The sequence below is a fragment of the Anneissia japonica genome, unplaced genomic scaffold (genome assembly GCF_011630105.1).
Source record: "Anneissia japonica isolate Jap-2015-1 unplaced genomic scaffold, ASM1163010v1 scaffold288069_len450862_cov184, whole genome shotgun sequence".
Lineage (NCBI taxonomy): Eukaryota > Metazoa > Echinodermata > Crinoidea > Comatulida > Comatulidae > Anneissia > Anneissia japonica.
In genome coordinates this window covers 1333-18797 of record NW_022746790.1, presented here as the reverse complement: position 1 = coordinate 18797, position 17465 = coordinate 1333, and the positions used below count along the sequence as shown (strand labels likewise).

Here is a 17465-nt window from a genome sequence, read left to right as displayed (position 1 = left end):
GAACTCTAGGATGTTCCCTGACATGTTAAAGTGTGGCATTTGTATTTCTGAAAAGGGAATTAACTAAGGAATTTAAATCTGCCATTATTTTTGAAAAATTAACTAATCTAATGTCAATGACCTTTTGACCTCGAATATGACCTTGTGGATTGCATCACCATGAAATTTTAAATTATGTATAAAGAATTGTCCTAACTATGTTATTAATATTAATTTGCTTAATGATCGTAAAATGCTCTCTGTAATGGTTTTTCTTTAATAAGACAATGAATTTTGATTATGATTGTGACTTAGCTTCATTATTTTAATTTACATGTGCCTAGACGTACCCGAAATAGAGGTCTTTTAAACCCAACTTTTAGTCGTGTTGATGTTACAGTGGAGGTTTATACGTTTATGTGCTACAGTAGGCCTAGTTAAAAACTTTTGTAATATGTTAATTGATATTGATATTTTTTGACAGTTTAAATGTTTTCAAATATAAGGTTGTTAGTATTTTTTAAATGTATTTTTATATCTACTTGTACATAAATATTTTATATGTATTTAATAACCTGTTATGGCGGTTGTTTCGCTGTTAAACTTAATAGTACAAATAACAAATAAATAAATAAAATGTTGGCCAATAAATACTAAATAAAACAAAGAAAAGACAATAAAATATTTTCTTTGGAGTCCGCCACTGCCTCGTAATAATAAAAGAATTTACCTGCTAGGCATAGACTAGTTAGGGCTTATTAGATAGGCCTAGAGGCAAAGCAGGCTTGGCCTCTAGGCCTATAAGATAGGCTTGCCAAGGCTAGGCCCACCACCACCACCACCACTGCGTGCTAGGCCCAGCCTATTGCTGCTCAATTTAAGTAGTCATATTTTCGTCTTAAAAGTATCAGTGTATTTCTACTGAAACTCAATCGGAGATTAAAAGTAAATAAATTGAATTGTGAACGCTTACCAAATAAAACACTCCTTTTAGTACACCTGGCTTTGTGAAAAAATCTGACAAATCAAATCGGCGGTGAGCACGGTGTGCTCTGTTTTGTTTTTTTGTGTGTGGAGGGCCAGGTTATAAGCCCTCTACGACGGATGGCGCTTTTAAAAATGAAATGAGCCACTTTCTTATAAAAGAGAGGTAGGCCTATCCTAGGTAGGATTGGTGGGCATCCAAATTTCCAAAATGAAGATGATATTTCCATCTAGATTGACTGAGGAAGAAGAAATACTTCAACAGAAGTTCGCCCTACTTAAAAAGAAGGTAGGCTGTGTATTTGACGCGCATATAAGCTTGTTTCTAGGAGTCTAATATAAGGCTCTAGCGCAGGCCTTACTACGGTCTGGCCTTGCAACCTTCCTGGGCTAGGCCCTAGGCTAGGCCTGCTCTAGAGGGCCAGGTCTAGGGCCAGTCTATGCCGTTTCCTTTCTTAGGGTTTGTTAATGATTTGAATATTGTATCTGGATTCTTCGTACAGGCCTTATTTTACAGTCTGGTTATAAATTAATTATTATGATTGTAGGCCTAGCTAGGGCCTAGGCTAGGCTAGGCCTATAATATTTAAATAGAAATCTGACTCAGTGCAGTCTTTTTTACCTTTAATCAGTCAGTTGTTGTGAACTTTTGTATTTGTAAATGCCCCAACCAACCCAGAAGGTGACTATTAAGCGGTTTCTGGACAAAATGGCAATGACCAAAACGGCAAAAAACCAAAATGGCAACACTTTTTGACCAGAACGGCAATAGACCAAAACGGCAATAAGTCAAAACGGCAAGACCAAAACAATGCTAAACAATAATTATGTCATAAAAGTAAAAATGCGAAAAAATAAACTAATTATAAACATGAAAGTGTACTACGATTAAATACGGTAAGAAGGAGGCTAATAGCAGCAGCATCAATAATATCATTAATAATAATAATAATAATAAAAATAGTCATACAAATTCAATATTAAAAAGATGGGGGTGGGGGAACAATATAAAAGCAGTAAAACATTTGAACAAATAAAACATACAGACAAAATGAGGCTAAACAATTTATATCATAAAAGTAAAAAAAAAAGAAATAATAATAATAAACACTGAAAGATGGAAAAAGAGCCCAATGGCAATATTCGATTTGCCTATCGGGACAATTTCAAAACGATTCAGAAAATTATAACTGTGGCCAGCGCTTGCTAGTCTTGGCATTAATTTCGCTCCTTTGCCATTTTGGTCTATGCCGTTTTGGTACTTGTCATTGCCGTTTTGGTACTTGTCATTGCCGTTTTGGTGTGTTGCCATTTTGGTGCTTGTCATTGCCGTTTTGTTTCATTACCGTTTTGGTTATTGCTGTTTTGGTTTATTGCCTTTTTGACCTGCTACCGTATAAGCACTTGCTACACAGCAGACAAGTACCTGTAGCCTAAATCTGTCCACTTTAGCCTTCTTCTTTAGGATTACAACTTCTGCTAGTTTTCTTCTGTACATTAGTATTAGCTGACCTAACATTTCCAGATTCATCATCAGAAGATTTGGCCCATTCACCTTCCAAATTTTCTACTTTTCAGTCTGGCCCCAAAATTCATTAAAATCAATAAATAGTGAATGCTGCAAATTAGGCCTTGCAATAATTTAAAACAGGAAATATTTCACTATGAAAAAATGCTGCAGCTTCTTTAACTTATATGGCTGGTTTGCATACCAAACTTAATATATAGTCTTTTAGTATGGCCTACTATCGTCAATGCATTTCTGTTGTGGTATGACACATATGAAATGATATTTATTTATACTATAATTTGTTTTGAAATCGGCATTCAATGATCATATATTGCTTTTGATACAGCGACGAGCACTCCATCTACTGAAACAGGCAAAGAACAAGCCACCAACTGAATCACAAGTTGTTAAACCGAAGGGAATTAAACGAAGTAAGTTTGAATTAAAAATGACTCTTGTAGATGAGATTAAATTTTTTTTTCATTTAAATAATAGTAGAAAATATACTGTAGCTGGTGAAATAATATTAAGCATTTACATCTCAACATTTAGGAAGTTTTCCAGACATTAGCATTGGCGTCACACTCAGGCGCTGACAAGTGGTGGAGTGCCAGGACCCCCAGACACGAGGGACCCTGACATTGTAGTTTTAAAAAAATATAATATAAACTATAATACCATAGTTTCATTCAGTGGAGCCCAGACAGTTTTTTACAATAAAGGCTGTGTTCTGATGTTTGTCTGATTTTTTTCTGATTTTGTGATCAATCTGCTTTACATTGTATATAAAGTTCAAAGTTCAATTTATTTTCCATACAACATAAACAAAATTGATACATGTATAATTATAAATATAAGTTGCTGGGAAGGAGGCTATTACTGTAAGTGAACTATAGAACTTTAGATATAGCCACATTTACAGAGTTGGAAAAAAAAAATCTTTTAGACCATAAGGTGAAAAAATTACAAAATGCTATTTCAGTTAATTACTGAAGCAAAAATAAAAACAAGAAATATTAGCCAGGTTTTATACATTATTATAATTCTTAAATAAGTTTTAGTTAATAATAAATATATGTGACCACATATATGTTATTATTAAAACATGCTGTATTTCTCAACAAAATATTCTCTATTTATTTACACCTACATAGAGTAGGCCTATTGTAGGCCTATACCAGTTCCAAAAGTTGCCCTATGTAGTCTATGCTGGTTTTGTCATAAAAATGTCTGAAATATTTCACCATTTTGGACCATTCTATGTTCTCTGACAATGCAGAAACAGTTCATAAATGCCATAAGCTCTGAGCGCGAAACTCCACCAGGGGCCTTCACACCCTGGATCCCGAACCAGGGGGAAATACACAACCCCATGGCCCCAAATGACTGTTTGCTTGCTCCGCTCACAAACTCAACTTATTATTTCCCCCAATAACAGTCACCGCCAAGGCCCCACAAACTCTGGGACGCCACTGGACGTTATTTCTATTGTATAGTATTTATTTATTTTAAAGCCTCTTTTCTCTAGCTTATTTTGTACATTGATGAAATACAGAAGCATAACCACACTTTTTAACTTAAATTTTTTGAACAGCTGTTTCAGAAGTCAGTCAGGAGGAAGCAAAGGAAACGGCTAAAAAAGTCCTACTAAGTCAGGTACAGTACTATGCTTCAGTTGAAGCTTGTCAACTACTCTGATAGTCAATGACAACCACTTGTTCTGTTGATTCAGAACGGTTAAGAACTATATTTATTAGAAAATAACTTAAACAAAATATTGATACTGATATTTCTTTATTTGTCATATGTAGGTGTATAATATGCCTCTTTATTGACTAATGATCAAGTCTAGTCTTCCTCCAGTGAAAGTTATATAATTTCTTTAAAAAACATGTATTGAATTTAGCAATATTAATACTTTTGTTCTACAGTCTGCATTAACTAAAGTAAAAGAAAGTGGTTTCAAGAGATCTAAACATTTTGAGAAGAAGACTAAAGACTCTGACAAGTGTGATAAATCTGGTGTGGTAGCTTTTGAACCTTTCAATGGTGCAGCGACAGAAGATGCACCACCAACGCCTGGAAAGGAAAGACGCTCTTCTTACAGACCATTATATGAAAGGTAATTGATAATTTTATTTATTTATTTTCAGTGGTGCATTGTACATGTTTGGGTATACCAGATATTGGCCTGTATTGTGTTAAAACTTAATATATATGAAATATGAATCAACTTTATTTGCTTTAAAAGCACAAAAGAGAAGCATCTTCATTTGGCAATGTAAAACAAAACATCCATACTGGAGCATTGCTTGCAAGTATAACTAAAATAATAGATGATATTATGATAGCTCTTCAATTGAGTAAAAGTGAGTTGTGGTACCGGACTCAAGCGTATAAGCGCCCTGTTTGAATAAGCGCACCTCAAATAAGCGCCCCTCAGTGTTTATTCATTTTTTTAAACAATGTCTTGTGATTGATTTTTTTTAGCAAATGATAATCTATCTAATCCTGAGACTGTGGGTGGCATGATTTGAGCTGCGAAGTGGATTCACATTTTCAGCTTATGTCAATTTCAAAATGAGGATATTTTATCCTGGACAGATGAGAGCTCTCTTGACTGTATCTTTTCCACTTTCCTCTTCATACAATTGTCTACTTCTCTTTTTCTTTCCCCAAAAATTTGCACCTTTAGCACATTTTCATTTCATGTGAGTTTGCAAGAAGCCATGCAATGATCCTGCTAATCTCAATCGGCAGATGGCCAACATGCTTATATAACACCATCACTAATTTCATCTGCTGTTGAAATTCACAGAATTCTTGTCACGAGCCATCTTCTCTGGACGATTTTCTTTTCTGCACCAGAACCATTCGTAATCTTCGGTTTTCAGATGTCCTTATATCATTTTTTTCATTCAAAAATCAGCCAATGGATTTTCCAAATTCCCAGAGAAACCCCTCAATTTTCAAATATTTCCATAAGCACCGTCTCAATTTCCACTCTGTTTTCATAAGCACCCCGTTTGAATAAGCGCCTCTCAAAAAGGCAAAAAATATTGTAAGCACCCGGGCGCTTAAAAATATTTTAAGCGAACGGGCACTTATTCGCGCGAGTACAGTATGTGAGTTTATAAGTGTACTAAAGGAGAAATATCTTGGAAGACTTAACAAAGAATTTGAACTTCTAATTTAACATTTATCATTAATTTGCCTTTTCTTTTGTAGTTTTGTAAGCAGCAGTGATAGATATTCAAGGAAATACAATGAAGCTGATTCAAGTGAGTTATTGACACACTTATACTTACTTTGTTTTCAATAATTTAATGATTATCAAAAATATAACTGTCATAAAGTCAAAGATGATTTTATAACTCAGAGTTTCCCACAAGTCATCAAAATCTCCCGTAAAAAGAGAAGAGTCTCCCATACTCTCGTAAGGAAGCAAAAACCCATCTCCCTCAAATTCATTACATATACATGCTTTTACTACTGTATTTTCATTTGTCTTCAAATATCAACTGGTGGAGGGTATCACCATGTGTAACATAATAAAGCTCATTTAACTATGTCTCCCAGAAGTGGCTTCTTCCAACTTGGGACCCCTGTTTTAACTACAAGAGGAGAAGGGTCTTGTTATTGGATCAGTAACAACTTCAAATTTTAGTAGCTAAAGCTATGTTATTACTTTCAGTAGTCTGCAACATGTCAGGTTGAGAGAAAGTGCATGCGATCAAGTAATAGTTGTGGCATTAAAAATTTATCTTAAAGGTGACTCGATTAGACTTTTCTAGATTTTTCTTTGATACACCATGCTAAGGACTGCATGTGTGTTTTTATTAACCAGATATCTTGTTTTTCACTATGGTTTCCCTAAGTCTAGAATTATTATTGGGATTGTCTCCAGCAGGGGATAGTTTTTACTTGTTATATATTGTATTATATCATATTTTTATTACATTTCCTGCTCAGATCCAACCCTTACAATGCTATTTCAAATCAAATGTTTACAAATGACAATAAAAGAATACTGAATACTATATTTAAAGTGTTAGTACCATTATGGTGGTATTCAAAAAAAGTTTCATTAGGAATTAATAACAATGTGGGAAAGTATTTCATGACAGCCTAGCATATTGAAGATTAATGAGTGAAATACAATTTAAATTTTAAATATAGGTCTTCCTAAACACTTCTTTTTGGTTCTTGCTTTGGTCTCTAATTTAAAAAGATTAATAATACAGATGTAATAAATGTTTATCTGGAGCCACAGCAAACTGGTTTTTAACTGGAGATGGGTTTTTAATTGGAGGGAGACTTCAAATTGCCATGAAAAAAGTGTGTGTTTGCAGCTATCTCACCGTGCTCAACAAAACAGTGTTCACATTTGCTCTCAACTTTCCAAAATAGTCACTTTTTGCACAAAAGTACTTATCTCGCCGAGTTGAACAGTTATTGCAAATTTTTGACTTTCTGCCGTATTTCGAGCGCCATTCCGAAAAACTTCAATGGAAAAAGCATGTGTTTGCGACTATTTCACTGTGCAATGAATGAATGAATAATTGTAGAACTGTTTATTTGATAATAAGTCAAACAATGGATGTAAATTTAATACCAGCTGTCGTCGATGCTATCAACATGATTTTTGTCATTCTATGTGATAACATCAACAAAAGTTTGCAGTAAGTTTACATCCACTGTGCTTGATTTTGATCGATTAAAACAGTTCTGCGGCTAAAATAAGTAAACCAAATAAAACTATACGAAGAAAAAATTTATAATAGTAGTACATAAACAATAGTGATAGTAATTTTGATAAACAGTAGGTAGTATAGTATTAACCTTAGTAATAGTTTAGTAACAACAGAGTAATAATTTAGATAAATTTGAATTACTCTATTAGAAATAAGAGAGTAAATAATCATCATCTTCAAAATAACACTTGTGCACTTCTACCTTGTTAGGACCATCATATCCTGATTTGGAACCAAAGCGAGGAAACACAATATATGTGAAAGGTTACAACATGTTGTCAGAGGAGATCTGTAAAGAAGCATTTCACAAGTTTGGAAACATTCTCAACATGAACTTGGAAAAGGATAAAAAGTAAGTGTGACAATTTATAATACTGTATACTATCTATCAATTAGATTCATGATGAAGTTGAGAATATGGTTAACAACAAATGTAAACGAGTTTGTTATTAAGGTTCAGAGGCGTATCTTCAAGTCTTGGAATTGGGGTGCTGATGGAGTGGGGGGGGGCCTCGATGATTAGGTGAAAGGGGGCTAGGTTGCAAAATATGGTGATATGAGGTGATTTTTATCTACTTGAGTGTGATTTTCTGTTTGCTTCGGCCATTTCCAATGGGAAGTACAAACATTTTTTGAAGACGTCCTCTCCCACTGCCCACTGCCAGCACACACCTTATGCCACTGTAACGGTTGTAATTCAACCTTAATGTCACTCTACCACCATACATAATAATAAGAATTAATGATTGGTTAATACGCAATCTCATGAAATAAATTCACCACTTCCCCAATGTATTTTTTATGAATTGAATGGCTGATCTGGTCAGATGCATGTTAAGGCTTTAAATGCTTGTCTAAATCCTGTGGTCAATATACAAGTTACTGTGCTAAGAAGGCTGGTATAGTTCATATTTGTTCTATAATAAACCCATGCTGACTTTATGTTCTCCCACTTGAAAACATATTTACTGGTAAATTTGCCCATAAAAATTCAGATATGCGTGCAGTGTTAGGCGTTACCTTTTTTGAACGGTGTTTGACTTCAAAAAACAAAAACACATTCATTCATAGCCTAGACATAGACTGGAATGATGTTTATTTATTGAAAGATTTTAAAAACCAAGGGAAAATTTTTTAATTTTTACCTTTCAGTGAACATAATGTATAACATTTAGTCATTCAAGATGGAATGTGTATTCTGACATTCCATAAACCAAGGGATCTACTATTTAGTTTTAGTCTTAAATAAATCAAAAGCACAGTAGCTTCAAAAAAAGAGACAGAGACATTTTGAAGATTCAACATTTCTATCACTTTCATTTCATTGGACAGTTTATAATATTTCAAGACATTCTGGTTTTTTCTTCAGTTCATTTATATAATCTTGACATGTAACATAGAGTACAAATGTAGGCCTAAATATAAAACTTTGGCTTTAACATGATTGGTCTGTTTCTAATTACCAAGTTTCCATTTTGCCAAATCCATTGAGAAAAAAAGGTATCATAAAATTAGTCACGGATCTCATGAAAATGACTCTACTAGGAGTGTAAATATTGTATTTTGAGAGAGATTAGTGTATAGAATAATAGAAATGTTAATTAATAAAAGGAGTGTTGTATTTTGAGAGAGATTAGTGCATAGAATAGTAGAAATGTTATTTAATAAATGGAGTGTTTAAAATATGGCCAGGCCTGCTATGGTGTACATAGTGATAAGGAATGACATACATTTTGGAACACTATTTTAATATACTTGTTAAAGACAAAATAAACCAGGCTGTGGCACTAGATCCCCTCTTGGCCCTGCCACTCGACCCCAGGAGGATGGTAGCTTATGCGGGGCCCAAAACCTCCCCATAATGGTTCATCTGTAACACCCCCAAAGGCCCCTCTTGATCTACGATAAATAATATTGAAAGCTAAATTTAGAGAGTAGCAACAGTATCTTGCCAAGAAGGTTGCGTCAATGCAAAAACAAATAGCAACACAAAATGCACCCCAGTGAGTGATTTGTTATTTCAGTTACGTAGACAATATTTTATTATCCATTAGTATAGTACCATTCACACCATGTAGTATTTAATATATGCTTTGCTTTAAGTAGTGTATTGGTAGTAGGCCTATTAATTTTGATATTATCAATTGTTGAACCTTTTTAAAATTTTATGAAATGTTTCTATCTAATGTGTTTGGAATCCTTTTAATTTTCATACTATTTGATGAATAAAATTTCATTTATAACTTACCTTATATTGAAATACATATCATGTTGGGATTCAATATTTTGACATTAATTATGCCATCAGGAATATACCCTATGATATATTATATTTTTATTACATTTTCTCCTTCATTCAATGTTATTTGCAGTGTAAATTTATGTACAATTAATTTTTCAAGAATACCAGTGATGATGATGATGATAATAATAATAATAATGATAATAATAATATAATTGTGATATTATAGTAGTAATAGTATTAAGTGAGGGAGAGAGAAAAATTATTACACAATTACTAGATTTTAAAAAGAAGATTGTGCTCCGAATACATTGTTGAATTTACATCACATACTGACGTTCTCTAAAAGTCCAACATGGGAAATGCTATGATATCATATTTAATTTATATTTTTTAACTATTTTAAAAAGGTGGGAATATATTTGGCATCATAGCATATTCAGTTACTGTAGAAAATGAGTCTTGTTAAAATATGAAATATTACATACTGTACTATGATAATTTTCAAAGCTAGTCAGGATTTAGTTAGGGTTATAGTTCCAAGAAATGAAGAAAACTTTTTTTTTTTAAATTAAATAAGTAAAAAATGTGTATAAAAAGAAAATATAAAAAAGAGTAATATATAATACAGTATACAGAAAAATAGAAATAGGATAAAAGCCTTCAGTTCTGAAGAAAACAAAGACAGAAATTATAAATTAACATACAGATTCTAAATTTAATTTTAAAGTCAGGCTCCGGAGGGAAAAAAAATGTTGATATGTTGTAGAACTGATTTTTCAGAAAAAAAAGTTGCTTGACGAAGAACTGTGGAACGGTGAATGGTGAATGAGATACATCTTTTTTCCCCAGTTTTAAACATTCAAAAATCTGTATCTCATTCACCGTTCCCCAGTTCTTCGTCAAACAACTTTTTCTGTCTTAGAAAAATCAGATCTACAACATATCAACAAATTTTTTCCTCCGGAGTCTGACTTTAAAGCTGCTATTGTTGAGTTGTAAAAAGCTTAATATTGTCTTATTATTTAATAATTGAAATTTTAATTATAAATCTTTTATTTTATGCTCAATTTTAGTGTTGCATTTGTGACCTTCGAGAAGATAGAAGCAGCTGATCAAGCAATAAAAGAGATGGATAAAGCGATCTTCCGTGATGTCAAATTGAAAGTATCTTTTGCAAGACGTCAACCTGTACAGGAGAACGCGGGGGACTCATCCTTCCCCTGGGGTGATGTCTGTAAGTAAACTTTAAAATATTTTCTGCTATTTGTTGGGCATATTTCAAAGTACAAATATAAAAAATTATTAATAAGTACAGTAATATAAAAAAAATGCACACAATATCTATGTGTATGTTATCAGTATCATTCACTCTGTTGTCATTGTTATCAAGGCATTTAAAATATTGTATGTTTATTTTCAGCTTTTAGCCGTACAAAGCCAAAACATAAGGACCAACGACCTATACTTAGATACGATGAGGATGAAGACCTTTTTTCTTCTTAACAATGAATACTTGAAAGTGACAGTATATCATAAACTTTAAAAACAACATTTATTACTGTCAGACATCTTTGTATATAAATCCTCAATCCCCAATTTTGTGTCACAAATTGTGCCCATATATGGATATGATGATGTCATATTACACCCAAATATGGGCATATCACATTTATTTATCACAAAGTTTGATAGTGCTGGTAGGCGAATGGAATGGACCGAATGTGTTTCTCAAACCTGTAACTTTATGCTGAGAAAGAAAAAAAATGCTATGGAAAGCTAAGTAAGTACAGAAGACAATAATGATGAATGATAATTCATATGGAAGGAGAGAAAAAAGCCAAGAGATATGATGAAAAATAGGGGAAAGTCCAGGAATATGAGATGAATGTGAAAAAAAATGGAAAAGCCAAGGAATAGAAAATGAACTATTGCAAAGAAGTCCGTGTTTGTATACAGGAAGTGCAAAACTTTTTTTTTTTGATTGATCAATGAACACATCAAGAAGAAATAATGCCTTTGTTAATTGAAAAATGAAATACTGGTATGATAATAAAATTGAGGGTGGGGAGTGCTTGACAGCTCACTATTTAAACTAAGCTGCAACTGATTGACAAGTTGATGTCACGGTCTCTCCAACAATACATTATTCAAAATGCTATTGAGTGTACCATCAACAAGACTCTTGCCTGTTGGCACCAAACTCCTATGTTAAAGTACTTTCAAATTTAAAACATTCAAACTCTCTAGAAAAAACTTATCTAAGCAATTAATTCAGCACATAATATATTTTTTCTATTTAGAATGATTAATTAAATTGATGCTTTTTATTGAAGTACTGTGGCAACCGGAAGCAATACATACATTTCATGTACTTTGCTCAGAATGTTACCGACTATGTTTTATTCTAAGGAGAATACACAATATGTAAAGGATGACAGTACAAAATTTAACAAAGATAATAAAAAGTTCACTTTACAAGTTGAAGTATTTAAAATGTACACATTTGATGCAAGTGATTGATTAGTTTTACTGTCAGTATTTTCATACTGCAAACACAGCATTCACAGAAGGGTAAGCTCGGAATGGTCATGTATTTAAAAAGGGATTATAAATATGAATATCGACATACAATTAGTTTATTTTGTCACAATTTATGAATAACTTTGTACAAGTTTTGCAGCATATATAATACCGGCACACCAACTGTGATCTGTTTTGGTATTTGGAAGCTCCATTTTTCAATGACAACTAGTTTTTTTTTTAAATTTCAGTACAGCAATATGAAATGCAAGCAAAAACAATCCAATAGTAAATTACAAAATTACATAGAAATATCAGTACAAAAAGGTTGTCTTTTTATGTTTAATATGGTAATCAATTAATGATATGGTAAGTAAATAATGAGGTGAATATATTCCATAAATCACTGAAGTGGATTATTTCAAAATTTGAATAGTAAATATGTTTTTCCAAGCGAAAATATACTAGTTGATAAATTAAATTAGCAAGTAGGGTGTATTAGTAAAAGAGAATTTAAATCATGGTTTTTTTCTTTGTACTGTATATCATCGGATCATTTTATCTGCACTGATTTGTTTGAAATACTAGAATACAGTGGTATAATTTGAAGTCAGTTGGTTGAATTATTTATCTGATCAGTGTTGGATCCAGAAAGGAGATTGGGGGAATGCAGGCATATGACCAATCAAAAAAAAAATACAAAATGCTAAAGATTTTGTAACCATTTAAAATGGTATACCATTTTTATATAATTAAATTAAATTTATACCTACATTACTGTAATCTTAGATGATTAATCAGAAATATAATAAAATGTTCATATAACTACTTATGATTTATTGCTGTTATTAAAATCAAATTATTTGGCGTTACCGGTAGCTAAGGTTGCCAGACCTTCTAGGGACCCAGGGGATGAAGGCACCGAAATATTGAATTTACAACATGTATTTCCACACTACGTTTTTAGAAAATGCATCATAATAAGGCCAAGTAAAAGTAGGCTTTTCTTGTCCTAATATTTTGAAGAAAAAAAAGGGGGAAATTAGATGGGATTACTCCAGGCCCGTGTCCAGGGGGAGTTTTTATAGTTCGGGAGAACCCCTTTTTTTTTGTTTTTCTACCGAAACCCCCTCTTTAAATTTCCTAAATAAGTCCTCCAACCCAACTAATGCACTGCAGACCCACCCAGATACAGACATTTTCAAACATAGGCCTATCTGCTTTTATAGCATTATTTGACCCAAAAAGCACAAAAATCCTCTTGCTTTGGGGATGTTTGCCGACCCCACCGGAGCTTCGACTGTGGACCTCACGCCCAGAAAACCCCCCTTGGAAAAACCTGGCTACGGGCCTGTACTCCAAGATGGCAAATCCAAGATGGTCGATGGGAAACAGGTATTACTTTCTCACCTTTAACAAGTAGACACATTGAAAGCAAGTGAAAGAAGCTCTAGACATGATTCATGCTATAGTCTATTCCAAACCACGAGCGATTAAAAGAGGAATTTTACTCATGTGAGTTAGCCAGATATTCGTATATTTCGTAAAATAAAGGAATTTAAAAAAAAAAATCGTGAGGCAGAGAAAATTAATGCGAGAGGGGACGAGAAACTAGTATTTTTTTTATTCGGTCTAATATAATGTCCACTTACATTTTTTGTGCAAGCTACATTCATAAAAATAATAATGATGTTATTTTGAATAGTTAAATGTTTTCCAACCATGAAAAAAAAATAGCCTGAAGAACTTCAAAACGAAAAATCAACCAAGATATTTTCCTTTAATGACAGCAGCAACAATACTTCTAAAGTTTATGGTTGACTTTAATGGTTTTCTCCATTATTTTTCATAATTTTTAAGTATCACATTTTGTTGTGTGGTATGAGATGGGTTTTTTCTGAAACTGATGTTATTCGGTTGCTCAAAACAATTGAAATCACGCGAAAACTTTGGTTGCTCTTTGCAACAAGGCGCATTATAAATGCCCAGTAACAGTATAACAGTTGTCTCCTCTTTTTAACTTATTTTTTGTAAATTGCGACCACACTACTGGGAAATATATGTACCATTTAATTTACGATAAAACGGGACTACTAGGGAGATAGGAAGCACACATAAACATTAGTTTAAACGTGATAGTAATGGAACGTTTTTATTTCACAAACATGAAGGTGAATGTTAACATAAGGTACAGAAAATACTTAATTTTTCATGACATCAACGGCGAAACTAAATGAACGTAACATCGGAGTTCGTAAAATCGTGGTACCGTAAGTCGAAATAGATCGACCCACTAACCATTCTTCTTACCCGGTTTTCTCTGTAAATGCGCACAGAAAAAATTGGAACAAACTCATGAGTGTTATTCGTAATTGTCGTTAATTCCCACTCGCTTTGGAAAGTGGAGTTTTAACTTCTGAAGACGGATGATCTACGCCCATGTATTCATGTCAGTGTTTTGAATGTCAATTTGCTGACTTTCTTTGTTTTTTTTAATGCTATTATTAATCTACTGAATGGGGCCTCTTAGACACATAATAGTAATACTTCAAATTGGGGCATCATAATGATGCTTTGGGAGTGGAATTGTTCTAGTCGTGAGAAAAATCATGCTTGTTATAGGCATTGAACCCATAACCCTTGATTGGAAAGCAAGCATCTTAACCACCAAACTATTCAACTCGATCAAGGGTAAATTTGTAATGAAATATTACACAGTTAAAAACTTAATTAATAGGGTTTTCATTAACAAGTCTCTCAATACCAGAATATCACGTTTCTGGTATTGGGCGTAAGGCCCTCAGACCACCCACCCTCAATATCGCCTAATTTTCCATAGTTTAGACTTCTTTAGGTCTATTCGTAAGTAATACAGTATAATAAATATCACACAGAAAATACTAAGTTTTACAGAGGATTCAGAAGAGTAAATTTCCAGACATAAAGCAAAGGTTTTTTGGGGGGAACCCCAAACCCACCATATATCTATGCTCTTCTTTTTCAACTTGTAGCTGTTGCCTTGAAAAATAATTCCAGTATTAAATCACGAAGAAAAACTACGCACGACTTAATTATTCCATACGTACGACTATTTTTTAATGTTCTAGAATCTATTATCGATTTATTTTTCATTGTCCCTTGAAATGAATCCACGTGTCTTAATTTTCTCATTGCTTTTTTGTTTTCGGTTTTTTTTTTTTTTGGTTTTTTTTTCTTTCTTTTTGTCTTTTGTTGGGGTTTCACCCGCTTTTATTACATTTTTTTTATTTTTTCAAAATGATTGCTGTAAATTTTGTGCATTTGTACTATGATGAATAAATAAGGCCACTGTAACATCAAATAATATCATATAGTGTATTTAACTGGCATTAAATCACATAAACTACTGTATAAACCAAGCTGGTTTTTCATTTATTTTGTTTTTTGAAATTCATGTACAGTGTGACACGTACCGGTACTATCTCTCGAAAAGAGGCCTATGCTATCTTGATAAGAAGCCCATGGGCTTCTTTTCGAGGCTTATTTTGCAAAATAAAGAGGGGGCTTCGATTCGAGCATTGGGCTTCAGTTCGAGGTTTTACGGTATTCTATTAAATTTGTCGTAATCGATAGGATAAAACAAAATTAATGTTCCCTTAGGGTGGAATATGTGTTAAATTGACCATTTGGCACAGTCAGAAAGTGTCCCGTCCCCTTAAAAGAGGTGTCCCCTTAATAATTGGGTTAGTAGACTAGTGTCCATATTCGTTTTAAGGAAAAATGTCCCTTTAATAGGGGTTTCCCAAAGGTTCTACCAGGGGTTGCGCCAGTGGGCCCCCCGTCGGAGTTCCCCCACAATGGTCAGGGAGAAAAAACTTAATCCGTCGAGAGATATATATATATTTAGGACCCCGTCGCGGAGAGAGTTGCTCCCACACTGGTCAGGGAGAAAAAGCGCTCAGACCGTCGAGAGACATATATATATTTCTTATATATTCAATTGCTAGATTAATTAATAGGCTTTTGAAAGCCCTCAATTGTCATAGTTCCTGGGGCAAACCCCATGACCACTGCCGCGAGATTTTGAGTGACGCCTGACCACACCCACTTACGCTCTCGTCGGACTCCAGACTGCCCCACCTCCAGCCCCCCTCCCCCCTCCCTCCTCATCAGAGCAATCTGGCGGCACCACTGAGTTCTACTATAATTCATGTTGCCCAATATAGCAAAAAGAGACCCTATGTACCACCGACGTTCACAGCCAGGTCCCTGGAGTATTCCTACGCTGCCTCATATTCCACCTAAAAGTCATTACAACAAATTGCACTATTTAAACATCATCATACGGACATAAAAGAAATGCAATGCATTTATAAAATGCCACCGACGTTCACATGGAGTATGCCTCCCATAGTGTGCAACTGTATTTGACCTAAAAAGTCATTAAAAACATGAAGTTACTATATAAGTATTCTATTCGAGCATCACTACCAGCTATAAGGAAATAAAAGAAAATACAATGCATATAGATTTACAATTACCATAGCCTTTGTATTTTTTTTGGTACGTCAAAGGGTGGATCGTAAGGCAAGGTTACTGAATAAAAAAATTAAATCTACTATGGAATATCTAACAAAAGGTGTAAAAGCTAAAAGTATTGTCATTCACTTCACTCCTACGTAGCCGCATTGAAAAGAATAAAAAGACTTTAGTATACAAGATATGTTTGCTGAACCATGAAGTCCACAATTAAAGTCAGGTTTATTTTTCAGGCGAGCTACATTCTGTTTGACTTCTTTCGAGTTAGCTGCTATCATGGCGCTTAAAGGTGTTGTATCAGGCGTAGCTATTTTGAGTGCGGTATTACTGTCGTCCTGTGGAGCGTACAGGCTGAACAATGAAGAAACTGATATGGAGTATTTGGTAAGTTGTAATTTCATACCAGTTATTTTCAAGTAGGGGCCTAGATATAGGCCTATCTGCTAAATGTTGCTTAGCGTAAAAGTTGAGTGTTGACAACAAATCAACAGAGGCATGTTTTAGGCCCATTCACTATCATGAAAAATATTATAAGTAACATCTGAAAATTGTCCAATTGGCCGGTCACCACTACTGTGTTTAAAGTAGGCCTAATTTGCGTTAATTATGTGATGACCGAAATAACTACCGATAACAGATTCAGGATTTAGGCACCAAGACCTTTATACATTAGGCGTACGTGCCAAAAACACCTTAAAAGTTATAATAAAACAAACAATTGTAAATGGAACTCTTGAATTAAGAGGTATATCGAATCATATCGAAATTCCTCTACCAAACTTCAGTCGAAAGAATTTTCCACATTAATTAATCGTAATTATCATTGACTGACATCAATTGTCAATGTTATGCTATTGTTGGAAGCCCTGTTCATTCGTACGAAGGAATAAGGTGCGATTTGACTAAATTGTGCGTATTGATGTTACTTTATCAGGAATGATGATTAATGTTAGTA

General features: G+C 33.7%; 1 protein-coding gene across 1 annotated transcript; it reads left to right on the top strand.

The window, feature by feature from the left end:
- Nucleotides 1-1088: 1088 nt before the first annotated feature.
- LOC117120297 (negative elongation factor E-like) lies at nucleotides 1089-12820 on the top strand. Its single transcript, XM_033265312.1, has 8 exons — nucleotides 1089-1252; nucleotides 2820-2904; nucleotides 4068-4129; nucleotides 4405-4595; nucleotides 5702-5754; nucleotides 7438-7579; nucleotides 10546-10706; nucleotides 10893-12820. The coding sequence occupies exons 1-8, from the start codon at nucleotides 1175-1177 to the stop codon at nucleotides 10973-10975; spliced, it is 855 nt and encodes a 284-aa protein (XP_033121203.1). The 5' UTR covers nucleotides 1089-1174; the 3' UTR covers nucleotides 10976-12820.
- The last annotated feature ends 4645 nt before the right edge of the window (nucleotides 12821-17465 follow it).

What these genes read in the sequence shown, in the direction of transcription:
- LOC117120297 (XM_033265312.1), top strand. Translation starts at nt 1,175, where the DNA reads ATGAAGATGATATTTCCATCTAGATTGACTGAGGAAGAAGAAATACTT. An exon ending in ACCGAAGGGAATTAAACGAA is followed by an intron (nt 2,905 to 4,067) that starts GTAAGTTTGAAT and finishes TTTTTTGAACAG; the next exon opens with CTGTTTCAGAAGTCAGTCAG. An exon ending in TACAGACCATTATATGAAAG is followed by an intron (nt 4,596 to 5,701) that starts GTAATTGATAAT and finishes TTTCTTTTGTAG; the next exon opens with TTTTGTAAGCAGCAGTGATA.